The sequence below is a fragment of the Mesitornis unicolor genome, unplaced genomic scaffold (assembly GCF_000695765.1).
Source record: "Mesitornis unicolor isolate BGI_N332 unplaced genomic scaffold, ASM69576v1 scaffold25997, whole genome shotgun sequence".
Taxonomy (NCBI): domain Eukaryota; kingdom Metazoa; phylum Chordata; class Aves; order Mesitornithiformes; family Mesitornithidae; genus Mesitornis; species Mesitornis unicolor.
In genome coordinates, this window is record NW_010194717.1 from 6,476 (window position 1) to 23,718 (window position 17,243).

General features: G+C 37.8%; 1 protein-coding gene across 2 annotated transcripts in view; it reads left to right on the top strand.

Moving 5' to 3' along the window:
• Positions 1-2,875, top strand: part of MGST1 (microsomal glutathione S-transferase 1) — a 7,364-nt gene extending 4,489 nt beyond the window's left edge. Inside the window, exon 3 of one of the 2 annotated variants that reach the window (XM_010187904.1) lies at positions 341-943. In XM_010187904.1, the coding sequence (XP_010186206.1) occupies positions 341-587 (247 nt within the window). In that variant the 3' untranslated portion in view covers positions 588-943. Of the gene's footprint in view, positions 1-340; positions 944-2,844 lie in introns of those variants that run through there. The other variant, XM_010187905.1, reaches the window with a different exon arrangement.
• The last annotated feature ends 14,368 nt before the right edge of the window (positions 2,876-17,243 follow it).

Consider the following 17,243-nt stretch of genomic DNA (forward strand, 5'->3'; position numbering starts at 1 on the left):
TCTTCTCTGCCATTCCTTGCGTTCTTGAACACCCAGGTGCAATAATATACTCCATGAACGTCCCCAATATTACCAAGATCCTGTGGAAAAACTGTGAACTTTCATACAGAAGATCGGAAGCTTAAATATGTGAGGTGCAGCAAGAGTGACCAGAATTATGTCAGGTGAACATGCCACAATCATTTCAGTAGCTGAATTAAGTCCCCATTGCGGAGGAAGCCAGCAGTTGTGTTAAGGCCTTCACAGTAGCATGGTCTGAAGATGCTGAAAAGTAATGATGCTTGAAGTGCTTTATTCAGCAAAATATAACACTCTAAACCAATTTTGTTTCTTTCCCCAGGGGCCACCTAAATGACCTTGAAAATATTATCCCGTTTTTTGGCATTGGACTGCTGTATGCTCTTAGTGGCCCTGAGCTGTCCACGGCCTTGCTGCATTTCAGGATCTTCGCTGGGGCTAGGATCATTCACACTTTTGCATACTTGATCCCTTTTCCCCAGCCCGGCAGAGGTTTATCTTGGGCAATTGGGTATGCAGTAACCATCTCCATGGCGTACAAAGTGCTGAAGACGGTATTGTCCCTGTAGCAGAGTGGTAGCTTCTGTGTAGCATTCCACACAAAGTTTCCAGCAGTGTATGTTGGTATCTTGAATAAATGAGCATGAGTTTTCTATGGTGACTGGAATTTGTTTTTTAACAGAGGTTTTTCATTCCTGTTCAGAAATACTTCTTTTGGGAGGAAAAAAAATAAAATCTTTCTACCTGTATTCTCTATTCATGGTCTGCATTGCCAAAATGTTAGATTGAATGTTCCCTTTGTGACTTGTCAAGTGCTTATGATTCTAAACATGCAATGATGCTGTATTGATAGCATGTGTGGTAATTTTCTACAGACTCACTATTTTTGGCTGTAGCTGTGAAGTCTAAATCAATAAAGACAAGAGGGGAAAAAAAAAAAAGCATGTTTGTATTTTTGTTTTCATTTTGACTCTTCTCACAGCAGCCAGCAAATAGCATGTCACTATGTATCAGAAAAAGATTCCAATCATCCAGTTCTTTGAAGAATGCTTACCTTAATAATAAGATATAACCAATAATGCTAGGCTTGTTGTAAAAAATCTTTGATGAAATCGTTGTTTGTATAATCCACTTTGGGATTAAAAAACCCAAACCATTGCAGCTCCATTTCTCTCAGTTGAATAGATTAAAAAAAAAACAAACAAAAAAAACCAAACCAAAAACGAAAAGAAGTATTTGGGTTAAACTCTGTTTAGTGACACTTTTGAAAATTTGAAGTAATTCTGTTTGTTGAAGTCACTCCAAACATAGGTTTTGTGACTGAATGAAGTGTAGACCCTTTGTAGAAGATTTTTTCATTTTTTTAAATAAATTCAGCATAAAATGAGTGACACTTGCAAATGTATATATCAAGTAATTCAGATATGAATATATAAATAGTTTGTATGTCATACTGTCATAAATATGTTGCTGATAGGAAATTCTTGCTTGTATCTTTCTATGATGTGTTAGTTTGAAATATTTTCTTTAAAGATTCTTCCTGGTATTTTTTGGTTTGTTTTTGTCATTTCTGTAGCTGTGGCTTAAATAATAGCACAAGATCTCTTGGAGGGAAAAAAGTGACCCAGAAATGTCTTCATATCCAGTGTGCTGGTCGTTGATAAGTTTTAAATGATGGAAATGAGAGCATGCTTGGTTCTCTTTCCTACCCCAGAAGCTTTGCTGCTGAGGGATAGTCCAGAGAGGGGCTGGAGAGTTCTCTGCTGCCTCCTTATGCCTAAGGGTTTGCTTTACTCTTCTCTTTGCTTGGGAGAAGTGGATGAAGTACCACCAGACGTATCACAGGAGGGCCTACCTTTCCACCTGCACCTGTGAGATGAGCCAGTGGAAGTGTCACATTAAGTGTCAATGCAGTGTCACATTAAGCTGAAACTCAGAAGGGTAGCAGCAGGAGTTGGGAAGGGTACAGATAGACTGCTTTAATCCTAAGAAGGGAGTTTTTTATTGCAATTCAAGTTAGTGTGTAAGTTACGTCTTCTAAACAAGAGAAAGGTGGGACTTGAAATCAAGAAATTAACATTGATTTACCAGAAATTAAATCTAATTAATGAGTGAAATAGTGAAGAGCTGAGTCCTCTAGAAGGAGGATGCTTAAGAGAGGAGGATTAAAAGTAGAACATTGTGGAGCTTCAGTTCCCAACATGGCAGAGTAAGCACACAGCAACACCTCTGGATTACCAGGGACTCCAGTGGTAAGCATGGGCTTTTTGTGTTTCTTGTCCTTGCATCTTTCTCCACCACATCCTGCCTGTGCTGTTTTCCTCCTATTCCTTCTTTATCTGCTAGCTTTTCATGGGATCTTGAGACCAGCTAGCTTGGACAGTATGATTGTAACAAGGTAAGATTGGCCATCAGCTCTTCCTAGCTTGCGGAGGGCTAGTGATGGAGGTTGAAGCGGCCAGATAAAAGCCTCGAGCTGAGGCCCAAATCAGTTATCAGAATCAACCTCCCAACTCAGACTGATCAGTCTGTGGCTACTCTTGCCTCCTTATATTGTGATACCAGCATTTAAATCTTTTATTTCCTGCATTTCTTTGTAGCTTGCCTCTTCTTTCCAGCTGTATGTCTTTCTATATATTTAAAACAAGGGGAAAGTAGCTGCCACGCAGAGGGACACATTTGAAATTGAGCAGCAGAGCAGGTCCTTTCTTTTAGCATCGAAAAGGCTCTGATAAGCCTAGTTGTCATTGCCAGACATATGCATTTTTAACTCCTTTTGCATCAAACTTGTGAAAACAGGTTCTACAGAAATCTCATTCTGAAGAGAAATACCCAAAGCCTGTCTTTATTTCTGTGATCTTACATTTGAAACAAAACTAGTTTTAAATCCCTTCCATTTGCTCGGTGGTTTCAAAACCCTGAACATACACTCGCTATGTGCCGAGAAGTTGAAAAGATAAACGGAAACCCTCAGAAATACCTAGAGTGATTCAATATTATTCTGTGTTTCTCTTGCATTTATTTTAAACCTATATTTTATTTTCCTTTGCTCCCACAAATACCATCTGTGCATCTGGGTGGGGTGTGTGCTCAATCTGGGAAATCTGCCTTACCGGCTTCAGTCAAACTCTGACTGCCAGCTCTCTGAAAGTGTGTTAGAGTCGTCCTCGAACAACTTGCATTTCTCAAGGCCATGCCTTGGAGAGGTATGCTGTACCTGTTGCTGGCACCAGCAACACCAGCTGTGAATTTTAAAAGGCTAGGTTATTTTCAGGAGAAGTAGTAAAGGAAAAAGTGCATTAGTTGAGTTACTGAGCTAAACTGAATTTTCACCTTTTAAAATGTGCACATGTGGATTTTGGAACCTATTATCAGGTTCTGTTACAAGATCATTAAAGCAAACAATCTGTAACTGTGAAACGACTGACTGTTACCAACAGGTATGCCACTTTTGAGCCGGTGGAAGTACAGACACATAAAAAGTCAAACCAATGTCTTCTAGGCTTCATTTCTGTTCCTTATGCCTGTTATTCCCACCATTAATGTTAGGCAACTGGAGAAATTATGAGTTTTCTTCTCTCTGACAATTATTCCAGGCATTTTGTATTCTTTCTTCTCCAAAGTACTTACTGTATCTTTGAAGTGGTTCTGATAGTTGACCATGAGGTACTTTAAAATGCTAGCTGACATTGCTTGATGTAGTTAGCTGATTTCATTTCTGCGTGAATTTCATGGGCTGCTTCATTTTCAGAAGTGTAAACATGTAAGTGACTCCTCAATTTACTTTTCGGCTCCATGGGTAAATGCTCATGCAGCTTTGGCCAAAGTTACTTTGTCCTGGTTTGCATGGCTACAGACAGATACACTGAAGGCAGTGAGTTGTTGAGAGGGAAACATTTGGTGGAAAGTGGTTGTAATGTATATCATTTCTAAAAGCAAAAAATAAAAAGCAAACCTTTAAAAATACCCTTTTAAAAGTAACTGGAATGTTGTCTGTTATTAGACAAGCTAATGTGTTTTGCATTTCAAGGCTGGAGTTTAGGAAGAACTTTTCTCTTTTCCAAACCTTGTCCTGCCAGCTGAGATGGCACATTGAGTACTCTATGAAAGGTTGTATTGGCGCACATTAAAATACTCTCATGATTAAATACTTTCAGCTGCTGGAAACTTCGAAAAATACATCTTTGTGATTCACTTTAAGTAAAACAAAGCAGTATTAATACTGATTTGCAAGCTCCCATGTCTTGATTAGTAACTCCCACTCATAGATTTTGAAGGCTAAAATAGATCATTAGCTCCTTCAGCCTGACCTCTAGTGGAAAATATGCCATGGAATGGCTGTCCTTCTGCTGAGGTTAGTTTAATCACAGCATGACTTCCAGAAAGGTGTGTGGTCTTCATTCAGAAACTTTGGGAGACAGTCATTGAATCACTCTGTTCTGTGATATTGTTTCTCTCTGGAATATATGCACCTTAAACTTAGTCTTTAAAAACAGGATAGGTTCTTTTTGTTGGCTTTGTTTATTGTTTGTTTAGGTTGTTTTTAATTGAGGCAGTTATTAAATTATTGCAGTGCAAAAAGGAGTATGATATATTTTAAACAGGTGCTTTCCGTCTACAAAGCACTCTGCTCTTTACTCTGTACACTCTTGGAAAAACAAAAATTTAGAGCACCTTTCCACATGTAAAAAATTATTACTCTTATGTTTTAAAAGTAGACATGAGAAATGTGAGGTATAATACCTGAAGTCCTCTTCTGTGTAATAGTGCTAATTAAGCATTCTTAGGAATATGCAGTATGGTGAATATGCACACATGGGACTGCATTCTGCACAAATGCTTGCAATGCATGAAGTTGTAGCCATAATCCTATGTCATAAATTCTGTAAGTAGCACTACAGCAATGTAGGGCATCTCTTGCTAGCCTGGAGTGAAGCATCTTGAAGTGGATGCTTATAAAAGAGTGGAAAATGACATCTCCAGCACGCTCTCTTCAAAGCCTACTGAGCTGTAATATGGGCAGGGGAATGGTGGCTGACTTCTATTAACTAGTCAGCCTCTATTCCTTGACACAGCATTTTCAAGTACTGACCTGCACGCCAGGTGACTGCTTTTGCCATGGAAACACATTTAAAAGTAATTTATTTTTATGCATTAAAGGACATTATTTTAGCAGTGGCCATATAATCTCCACAATTGAATGCTTTTATATCTAGTTCTTTGCTGGTGGATCCCAGTGTGCATCACCACTGACAGCATCTTTCTTTTATTCTACATCTCATACGTGCTGGTGGACTTTTGAGAGAGCTTAAGAAGAGGAAGTTCCAAGAAAGCTGTATTTTAAGAAAAAAGGGAAAAAAAGAAGAGTGTCTCATGGGTGCTGCTTGTCCAGTGAGAGGGAATAAATTCAGAAGGTAGTGTCAGTCCTGCAGAAACAAGGAGGAAAAAAAAGAAAAGGAGAACTGAAAGGAGGGAAATAATTTAATGATAGCTTAGCACAGCATCAAGCAGCAAACTGGATGAAGATTAGTAGGTGAATTTTTATAAGCGGCAGATAGATTTTTCCTTCTGTGATTTTATTTCATAAACCCATTTTACTATCTCTAAAATAAGTTAATTTTAAAGAATGTTTTTCTTTGTACATCTAGTCATTAAATATCTGCAGAGAGAATTCTAAATGCCTCAAATCAGAGTGGAGATGACCTATGGGCTGGGTCAATTTGGTAGCTAATTCTGTTTAATCAATTGCCTCTTACAGCACCTGTAGCACACAGACCACTGCTTTTTTTTGGTGCATTGAAAGTCATATATGACACTTGTTTTCAAATTTACAGAAAAGTATACCTTTTCACTGTAATACATTCATGGAAATCAGAAAGGACCTTCAGACCAAGGGTGAGTTTGTGTGGGAGCTGAGCAGAGCGGATTCCTCTCTGTAGGCTTTCCACATTTCTTGGAAGAGTCTCTGAACTTCATCTCTTTGACACTCTCTTTAGAGAGGAGCTGTAGGGATTGGTGTACCTGGGATTGCCACAGAAGTGCTCAAAGTAGGTTAAAATTCTTAGTCTTTAGGTGTCTAAGAGACCTCTGTATATTTGCTATAAAGGTAGAACTTCATTTGCTTCCTCTTTTAGTAGAAAGTGACATTAAAATCTCAGTTTTCCTTGATGAGCCTGCAGTTACTTTCTAGTGTGCATGACTGCCTCATTTGTTTAGTACTTGGTAGCTGTATAACACTAAGTTATTTACTATGGGATTTTCACATCAAACCTGTGAGCAGGTGGAGTCCATCTTACGGGTTGTGTTTCTCAAAGAGCAAGGCTGGTAACTTAGATATTCTCCATGTAGGTGCCTCTTCTGTACTTTTAGAGGGTTATTTTCGTAAGAAAGACACATTTTTTTACAAATACACTCTGGTACTGAAGTTAGCTGGAACCACACAGCACTTGCTACTTAGCTCTTCTGTTATCTCAGCAGCAATTTGAAGTTTGCTGTTGAACCCTCCTTGTTTTCAGCAGGCAGAAGGGTCCAGTGCTACTGATCTGCCTTTTTAGCTGACACATGGTTTATTCCACTAATATTTCACGAGCATTTCATAAAGGTTACGATGAAACATTCATTGCTAAAATAAGTGATAAGCACTAAATCTTATCATTTGCTCTTTGGATAGGTTTTTAGAAGTTTTGTCAAGCTGAAATTCAGTTTCTGTTGATGCTCAGCCCTCAGCTGGAGTTTGTTATACCTGTGTACTTTCAAGGTAAATGAAATTAGTTTTCTGAGTCCTCTTGGTTTTCCTCAGGGTTATTCTGCAAGTGGAAGCTGGGGTGCAGTTTCCTTCTCTGTGTCTGAAGTCCTGCGGCAGTGTTATTTGTTTATGGCTCTTACATTTAGATTCAGTTCATTTTGAGGAATTGGTCTTTTTTCAAACAAATCAGGCTGCTAACAATGTATTTCTTCATCTTTCTGCTTTGCCCAAATGGAGTTTAGTGTTAAGTATATTACCAGTGTGTCTCTGTGTTAAAAAATAATAAAATGGGCTGACCTTTTCCTTTCTTTAATTTTGGTCTTCTCTTCAACCTTTCTTCATTCCTGAATGAGAAACTAGCAATTCCCTCAGATCCATAGGCATGGCAGTAGGTTTTTCCTCCCTCTGCTCGTTCTTAGTTTTGTGCATGGTACCACTAGATGTCCCTCTTTGGCTTTTTTACTAGGTTTCAGTATTGGGCCTGTGAAGAATAAAGTAGCTGTGCTCTGCGTCTCTGGCAGATTGAGTTGTAGGGGGAAAACATTTTTTCTAGCTTTAAAGACGAAGTTTATAATGGATATTAAGACAAAATAGTTTCTCCGTACAGTAAACTTGCACTAGAAAAGACTTTATGGAAAAAGTGACCTTTGTGAAAACAGAATATTTAACCTCTGGCTGAAGCGTTAGAATGTTTTGTTTTGTTTTGCCTTTCTAAATTAATAAGGCATGAGGAAACTACAGCATCTGAATTCTTCTAATGAGGTTCCTAGAGAACTACGCAAATTATATTTTAATTGTCTGCTATTGTTTTTATAAGTAAATACATCTTGTGATTTGTATTTAGCTGCCGTGTAATCTAAACAGGACTGAGGCTGTTCAAAAACCTGAACTGACTAAAGAAGCAGAAATAAAAAGCAGAAACTGTGTCTGTCTGCCACAATATCCAGAGGAGAGACTCCAAGCAAAGAGCTTACTGGAAAGTATCTCAGTAGTTATAGAATTCAACTTAGGAATTTAAAGGTGCTGTAAAAAATTGTTGCTTGTTTTTATACAAAACTGGGATGCCCTATCAGGCAATGTGTGCACAGCAGATTTACTTGTCACATGAAATGCCAGGAAAGTGGTGGGGGGCATCTTTGAGTGATCCACTTGGCACAGAGGTGGAATACAGTGTCAGCATAATGAATAGGACCTTGCTTGGTGGATGGAAAATATTTTAAATTGAGTTTTTATTTAATGGATTTGAACTTTTCATGCCCAATTACCTTTTTGCTGAAAGAGAACAATAATAATAATAATAATAAAGTGCAAAGGTTCAGTTTCATTCTAGAAATGGGGAAATGCGCTTGGAGAGCTGTCAAAAGGCACAGTCAGATCTCAGAAGCATGGAGCAAGGTAGCTAATGCTCTGGAGTGGATGTCCATCAACTTCTTTTGTGGCTTTATATGTCCTTGTTAATGGTAATGTGACAGAACGGGACGAGTCATGTACAAGGACAGATGACAACAAAGAGTTCATTAAGTTCAGAGAAAGTATGTCCTTGCAAGGAGGTTTATATTTTTTTCTAAATTTGTCCAGTTGAGTCTTATAGGTGCACAAATTATGGAGAAACCCACCCTGCAAAAGGAAGCTAACGGGATTTATTCCAGGATATATAGGAGTAAATTCTTCCCACAGAAAGCTTAATCCATGCTATAGCAGGCATGTAAGAAGAATGAAGAAAAGCAAAAATCCCTATTAAATTCTATGGGTCTTTTTCTTCTGAAATAATAACCTGCTTTCAGTGAACTTCCTTTGTAGGAATTTTTAACTCCAGACACGTGCATCTACGAAGAGAAGCTTAGCCCAGATGTGTTGAACTGTACTAAATGAAAGTGTACTTTTGAGAGTGTATGTAATGAGAGAGGATGTGTCTGTATGTTGTTTAGTTTTCATCGATACGGTATGTGGGTTACAATATATTGACTATAGACCTAATTCAGCAACCAGTGAATTGAATGGAAAAGTTTTCATTGACTTTCACAGGCTTTGCATGTAGGCGAGTAGTCTCTATCGTATTCCATTCATTTAATTAAGTATGTGCAGAACACAATCAGCACTAAAATATTTACTGCAAGCAACTGTGTCCAGGTAAAATATTGTGTTTTGTAGAATTTCAGAGAGAAAAATCTGTCACGTAGGTGACACCCTACTTCAGCTTTAACTCTGTAACTACTACTAGAAGTGGTTAGTCCATTGTTTACATATTCTTGATCACAGCAAGAGCTTTATTGATGGTTGGCCTTTGACTTGGTGTTACTGATGGCTCATATGGTGCAATCCTCAGCAGGGGACATAAGAGAGCACCACTTTAAAATGAATCCTGCTGGCCATGTGGTGCTGTTTTGTTCTGTACACTGCTAAAAGGGCCACTGTCAACTTGAAATCTAGTCAATTAAAAACAAACAGGCTAATAGGATCTTCATGTCCTCAAGTCCTTTTGACAGTTTCTGTGAGATTGGAATCAAAAGAATCCTATTTTTAACCATGTTTTTCTTATTCTTGTTGGTGGCTTTTTTTTTTCCTCTTGTGTGTGTGTGTGTGAAAGTATAAACCATGCTAAAAGAGGTGGTGGCTACTACACTGACATGGAAATGAAAGAGTAAATATGACTAAACCCAAAGGACACAAAGTAAATAATCCACATTTGGTTTGTGTATTTCACGAAGCAAGAATAAAAGGTATTTTTCGTTTAACCCTTCCAGTCACAATGACTTATGTCTGAAAATTTACTTAAAGTGAACTTAACAGTGGAATAGAAAAAGAAAGTGTTTTTAATTACAACCTCTAAAAATAGTAATTTAAAAAATTAAATATTCTTAGGTCTGAAAAAACTTTTGTAAAATAATTTTTATAACAAACTGAAAAATATCATTAAAGTGGCTGTTTGGAGAAATAAAAATATTTTGTTTTGTAAAACACTGCAATTAACTGTTTTTATAATGGATTTTCTATGCACTTGCCTACAGATAACATTTAACAATACTTATACAAACTTCTCATTTATCTTGGACCACACCCATTCTGAATTAATATTTCCAACTGTACTTAGAATTGGAGTCTGGAGCTGCTCAAGAAGGTCTGTGTTTGGTCACCCAGTAGGCTATGTACTGGGGAATACTATGGAGGCCAAGCTGATTCTAGAGGTGTTGAAGATCATCAGTTTCCATGGACTGTTGGGCAAACCGGTGGCATTCAGCACTTTAGTTTGAGTGTATAGGTTCAGGTCAGAACTATTGATCTGGGGTATTGAAAGACTCTTGGGATGTCTTCTGCTCAGAGCACTAGATGACTTCTAGAGAGCTACCCCAGCATCAGTGACAAAAGCAATGTAACTCGTGGACAACGTAGATTATATCCACTGAATACCTGGGACTAACTGACCATTGATGTACCAGTACAGAAGATACTGATCTCAGTCATATATTAGAGGCTCATCACACAACTGAAATAGTTTTTTGGCTGCTAATACACCTGCTTCTCTTTAAGTTTCATTATGAATTTCCTCCCTTCTCTGTTTTGAAGTATTAAAGTGAGACTTGCAAACATTCCAGAGAGTGATCTAAGATCCTCATATTCTCCAAGGTCTCTGTGCTGTCAGTGGATTTGGTGTTGGCAACAGAAAGTCCATTGCAGCCCTGGCAGAGCCGGTTGATGGAGTGTTTATAGATGCAACACTTTTTTTAGTAATGTATCTCATTTGGACACCACAGCACATCCTGTTTGTATTTCATTGCCTTTCCCTGGTACTTTATCTATGTCTACTACTCTTGCGTTTTGACCCAAGGGACTTTTATTTTAATCATTTCCTCTTCCTACCTGAACTTTCTTGTACATACTTAATATTACTTTACTTGGGACTTGAACATATGGAACAGATATTTTTAATTCTCACAGTTAACACTTGATTGCTTAAAAGATATATTTTTTCTGCTTTCAAAGAAGGCATTTAAAATGTCCTATATTCTCACTTACTACCCAGAAGGATATTTACTGCTGACCAGAAATGCATACAAACTGAAACTCTTTTGATTTATTTTTTCTTTCCCCTAGCAGGACAGTAACTGACTTTAGTGAATTAAGAAGCCTTATCGAGTAGGGCCTTGACATTTATTTGCAGGCATTTGGGCTCATTTGGCCCACTCATGGGCCTGCTATAGGCAGTCATATTAGGGAGAGACCAAATGCTGACAGACAGGTTTTATTAGCAGTGCCCTGATGTTGTGAGGCTCTGGTTACAGATAGTTCTGACCAAAAGTAACAGTTGCTTGCTTCTGCTCATGGAACCCAAGAGTTTTATGATTGGAGCACTAAAAAGCCTGTATTCTATCCCAATCTTATTTTTGATCGAGTCAGGTACTGTCTCTGTACTTCTGTTTCCAGTCTCCAAACTTGTATTATTAAAATAATTGAAGTTTTAACAAATATCAACTACTAAAATTGCTTATATACAAGTTGGCTGAGTTGAATTTGGAAACCTGTTCTACTGTTGACTTATGACGTAAGCCAGGCCACCTCTTTTTGCTGTGATTTTGTTTATCACCTTTACTTTTGCCACTTTGAGCAAGGGACTTTATCTGATTACCGGTGAGATTTGTACAGAGCCTAGCGTAACAGGGTGATGTTTCTGATGGAAGCTGCAATTTTAATTTGTTGCTATAGGTGGTACTGTAATATTAATACATAATATTAATTAAAGAAGAGGAAATAATATAAAGGCGAGAACAATCAATAAGTGAATGGCAGCAAACAAATGCCAGTGTTTCATACTGTCTAAGAAGAGTTTCAGCTGAGGTGATTTTTAAGCTTGAAGGGGATATAGTGACACTCATGTGGTGAGTTTTGAACCAAGAAATGCAAGTCTGTTAGATACCTACTCTGTTGTCAGATATCTTCCACCAAAGCTCACAGAGCCATGGCTAGGTCACACCCTGCTCCTTTCTTCTCACCTGATAATTGTCTGTGATAAAAGCGTGAGCACATTACAAAAAGGATGTCCCAAGATGTATGGGAAGTCTTGAGATAAGACATGAAAGTTAGAAGATACTTTTCAAAATGAAGAAGGTTCTTGATACAGGCAGCCAAGAAAGGTTTGTATGGAGTCTCATCCATAAGAGACTTAATCTCCACTGTCTTCTCCAGCATTTATTTACTTACAGAGAAGTGCTACTTAGTTTTCTTTCATTTTATAGTATTGCTCTTTTAAAGTCTATGTAGGGGTTAGATAGTCCAGAAAGGAACTGAAACATAGTAAGACTTGTGCAGAAGTCCCTCCTGAGAGAGTTCTGTAGATCTCCCACTTCAAATTATTCTTTCTGATACATGTTACTTTGGTCAGAAGTGTGAATGTCAGTATCAAGCTCTCCAACTTTTCCTTGGTTACTAAATTTGGGAATGCAGTAATATAAATCAGTATTCAAGGCAGCTGGATTTTCTCAGAGCTGCTATTCTGACAGGATAATGGTTACTGATCTTCTATAGTGGTTCCTGTAATAACAGATTCTCAAAGAACAGTTACTGTACAATAAAGGTGATTCTGTAGGCTGTTGGGGTCAGCATGGGTCTCCTGACTTGTCCCACAACCTCGGTGTTTAGCGTTCTCACATTCTGTACAGACTTTGAGTTGCAAGAGAAAAAAGGATAAATGCATGTCTTTTCTGAACTTTAGAGAGACTTAGGACTTAAATATTATCAGCAGACAGACTTTGTAGAAATATCTAGTTCATTTTTATAGTACTCCTCTGTACCTTGAAGGACTCTTTTCTGTGAGATAAGAAATGTTGGGTGGGGGTTTGAATGAAATGAATATTTTAGCATGTCAGGGAAGACACCTGGAATGAAAATACATAGCACAGAATCATAAAGTAATTTAAGCTGGAAGGGACCTCTGGAGATCGTCTTGTCCACCCACCCCTCTTCAAAGGATGTCCAATTAGGTCAGCTAGCTCAGGACCTTGTCCAGCCGAGTCTTGAACACCTCCAAGGGTGGAGATTCCACTTTTGGCAGCCAGAAGGGTTAGTTACTGAAGCCTTGTCATCAAAAGTTAGTTACCAAAGTTTTTAAAAAATAGTATAATCTTGTCCTTACACTTGTAGTAGGGATGACCAAAATATAGAGGGCAGAACATGACAGGGGGAAAAGCTAGTGAAGTTCTTAAAGCTTTAGGCTCTATCTTGCACACTTGAGAAGTATTGCAGTGAGATGGAGAGCTACATTGCTCATAATGCCTCTTGAGTGCTGCACCATGGAGGTACAGGGAAGCCTGTAGGGATGGCTTGTGAAGAGAGGATCCAAAGGAACAGAACTCGTTTCTGATGAGTTTGAGCTAAGCCATGCATAGGGAAGACAATGTTCAGGTCCCAGCTGAACCACAGTCTTCTGTTCTCTTAGACCAGGAGTTTGGGACCTGGTCTGGAAACCATCAGTTACTTGAAGAGTCACTACTTAACTGGAGTAAGCCTTTATTCTTCCCTGCACCTCATTCCTATTTAGTAAAACACAGAAGGTGAAACTGTTACATGTTTTGCTATTCTACATCACAGGATCTTTGGGATAGATACCATTGCTAATTATACAGTAGTTCCCCTGCATGCTACCATAATATTAATAATAACATTTTTCAGTATCCAGTTACGCATTTCAGAGTAGACAAAATGTTATAGAGAAAGTATTCCACAGTGTAAAATGTTTGTTGTATATTCTGAAAGGTCTTCCTTTGTGTGGCATGTGCTGTTTTTCAGATATAGTTATGTTTACTCAGTACTGCCTATAAAATATATTTTAACCTTCCTCCTCAAAATATATTCCATTGCGTCACTGTGATATCCTTGTGAAACAAACATTTGGATTTTTTATCCACCAAAATAATAATTTCACAAGGCTTTATACAAATGGGAAACATAGTTAAGATTTATTTATTATGTAAAATGGCAGGGATTATAATGTTTATTACTTTTAAATTGCACAATGCTTTTACATTAGGATCAATTTTAGAACACACATATAGTAGGATTAGCTACTATAACTACTGGCAGTTTCGGTGCCTTATTACCTTCTATTATATTCTGAAGTAATTTTCATTTATTTAATTTAAACTTCTGTCATTCTGCTTTTTCAAGCCTTAATGTCTCAGTTTCTAAAAATCCAGTTGGTGTTTTCTATCTTCGCTGCTGAAGAAGTGCTGTTATTAAGTGATTCGATGGCTTGTTTAGTCCCTTGACTATTCCAAGGCTCACTTTGCTTAATTTAACTACTGTACTTGCCTGCTCCCTCTCTCCTCCCCCCGCCCCTTTTTTGTTCTTAATTGTTTTCAGAGTACTCAACTTCCTGTGGGGAATCAGTCAGCACACCAGACTTCAAAGCACTTGTTACAGTAGACCAATTTGGCAATATGCTAATTTAAGCCTATTTTTGCATCTTTCTACATTGTTTCTACGCAAACAAAGACCATTTTGGACATTAGTAAAAGAGCGAGGTCTTTGAAGGCTTTTTATTGCCTCAGATCTTAGTGGGGGAAAAAAAGAGAGTAAGTCTTAGCCATTGGAGTTGGAAAATACCTGTAGGGTCTCATTTGATACATCCTTCTCTTAATTACTTAGTCCATTTTATTTGCTTTCCCCAATCCATTTCTGGTCCTTCAAGTGAATCCAGGTACATTCGATGTAGATTGGCTTTAAATCAGGGTAACTGAGGTACAGCTCTTACTGTGTGACTGAGAGATGTGAGGCTGAGGCCCCTCAGCTGTACAAATCGTTACAGGTTCACAGAATGAAGATATGTGAAATCTAAGGAATGCTTATTCTAAAATTGGGCAGTTTGGACCTCTGAAATTTCAAAGAACAGTGAAACAGGTTGAATCCATGAAGTTTTTTAGTGTTCTGGGCAAAAGCATTGCATCTGTAATTACATGCACATTTACTGACACTGTACGATTTAAGCTACCAGGCACCTGACACGTGAATCTAGGAGATGCATATGAGAATTAAGTACAAATTTATCCACACACAGAGTTGCATGACTGAACTGCTCAGAAGGATCACTGATTCATGTTCCCTCATGGATGAAGTTACAGAGTGGTTTGGGCATAATCCAAGTAAGATTTTATGTGTTTTACTTTAACATCACACCTCATTTCAGTGAAGTCAATGAGGTCATAGTTCCAGCTTTGTCCATATCAGCTGTGCACATCTGAATCATCTGTCTTTAAAGATTTGGTCTGGATCCATCACAAAGCTATGATTAGTGTTATTCCTGTTAAAATAATGAGACCACACAATTTGCTGCTAGCTTTGTGCTTCATCTTGGTTATTGGGTAGAGGGTAGATGATCTGGGAGGAAGTATACAGGGACAATTTTTGAATGAACGTGAACTGGCAAGATGAGTTCATTTTGGCGCTGGAGAGCACAGCATTTTTGTTACGTTATTAGGGGGCAGTGTCTTGTAGAACCTTGACCTTGAATTTATCACCTGCTTATAGGTTAGAGACGTTTAGCATTTCAGTGGGGTTACTTGATGATAGAAAGAGAAATCCTGGCCAGATTCTCTAAGTCTTCAGTGGCATCAGAATCTTGTTCAAGGTTGTTATTAGCTTTGTGTTTAGTAATCAATGCCTTTGCAGTTCTTGATTATGGTAATTTCATTAGTGATACTGTTCCAAAATGGCAGAGATTGATTTTTTCAAGGAGAGTCTTGTATACAAGGGAACGACAGGAATTCTTTTATTCTCTTATTCATTTTTCATCACCAAACCGAGGAATGCATTTTCAAAATGCTATCTCCATTTAAGAAGGCACTTCTGTGCTGGAGGACTTCAGAAGCGAATGGAAAGGCTATTGTGTCAGCAGAGGCTGGCGGCAGAGGCTGCATGCTTAGAAAGGGCACAGACAGGTCATATTATGAAGAGTTATCAGGAATCTCTTACATATAACATATAATTTTTATTTGAGAAGATGGTGAGCATGAACTCAGTGTAGAGTGCAGGCACAAGGACCCTTATGTGGAGGCTACAAAGTGGATTCCTGCATCACCTTCTTTCTGCGGAGGAAGCACCGTGGAAATCCTGAAAAGGCCAATGTGAAGGCTGCATCTGAAGATTGTCCAGCTACTGGCTGAATAATTATCTTGATCTTGCGGACAGAGACCATATTAAGTTCTTAAGGACTTCTATAAACTAAAGATCTATTGCTGTGGGTAGTAATGTTGCCTTTTTTGGCTGATCTAAAGATGCTCTTTTGCTTCACAGTCTCAGTTGAAAAATGGAAACAAATGTTGGTTAATTACTAAAGGGAATTTTATTTGAAGTTTCCTACTGTAAAGGAAAAATTAGAGACATATAACCTGTAATTTTTTAAAACTGAATTTAACTCCTTCAGTTTTTATAAGAATAATAATAATATTATAGTAAATGTTGGTGGATTTTAAAGTGAAAACATATTTTTTAAACAATACATTGAAAAATTTCTAAACGAAGTATTTTTTAACTTTTCCAGGCTATTTTAAAATTATTTTCTTATAGCCAAAACTGGTGTCTGAATTCTGTCCATCTGGTAAACAGTTTCAGACTCTCTGAAATTGTAGTTCTCAGTAGTTACACCATTTGATATTTATATACATTGCTCCAGTACAGTGTTTCTTTAAGAAATAGTCTCTTATACATTTAACCACATCTATAAGGTGGAGCAATGCCTGCATATGCAAAAGATCGAGCTATAATAATGTCTTTCGAAATGGAAGATAGCGGACTCTCCCATAGCCCTCATTAGTGGAATTATATAGTTATAACTAAGAAAATTATTATCTGAATACTACAGATGGTTCAATGACTTCTTAGTGCAGGGACAGAGTGAAAAAAAAATCGTAACCAAAACACACTGGGAATGACTAAATGGAAAATGAGAATTTTTTTTTCTGACTCCTAGTAGAAACAGCTCCAAGTCAAAATGTCAGATTCAGATAGCTACAGACCTTGAGGCTAATGAGATCTGGATCTGTATTTTGTAGTTTGCATTCATAGTTTAAAGTGAATTTGAGATCTAAATTTGTATGTGTGATGCAGTTTAATATCATTTGAGTTTCTGGTTCTGGTTCCAAAGAGCTCTTAGACAGTCATCTGAAGAGCTTCTGAAGAAGGCAATGGAATGTATGCCTCACATTTTGCCCGAGTCTTTAAAATCAGGAAGATGTTATATTCTTTATGAATGTGAATGTACAAAAGAAGTGTTGATATTGTACAAGCGTAGGAAAATAAAACAACTTCTTTCATAGTAAAAGTTTAAGTCTTGTCCAGTGGATGTTTGTTGTTATTTATTGAATTTTGCTGTATTGATTTCTGTAACTCTGACTATTTATCTTTCTACTGCAATGCACATTTCAGTAAAAACTCTTTTGGGGGCAAAAGGCCAGAATGAAGTCTTTGCATGGCTTATCTCTAAAGTAGGAAG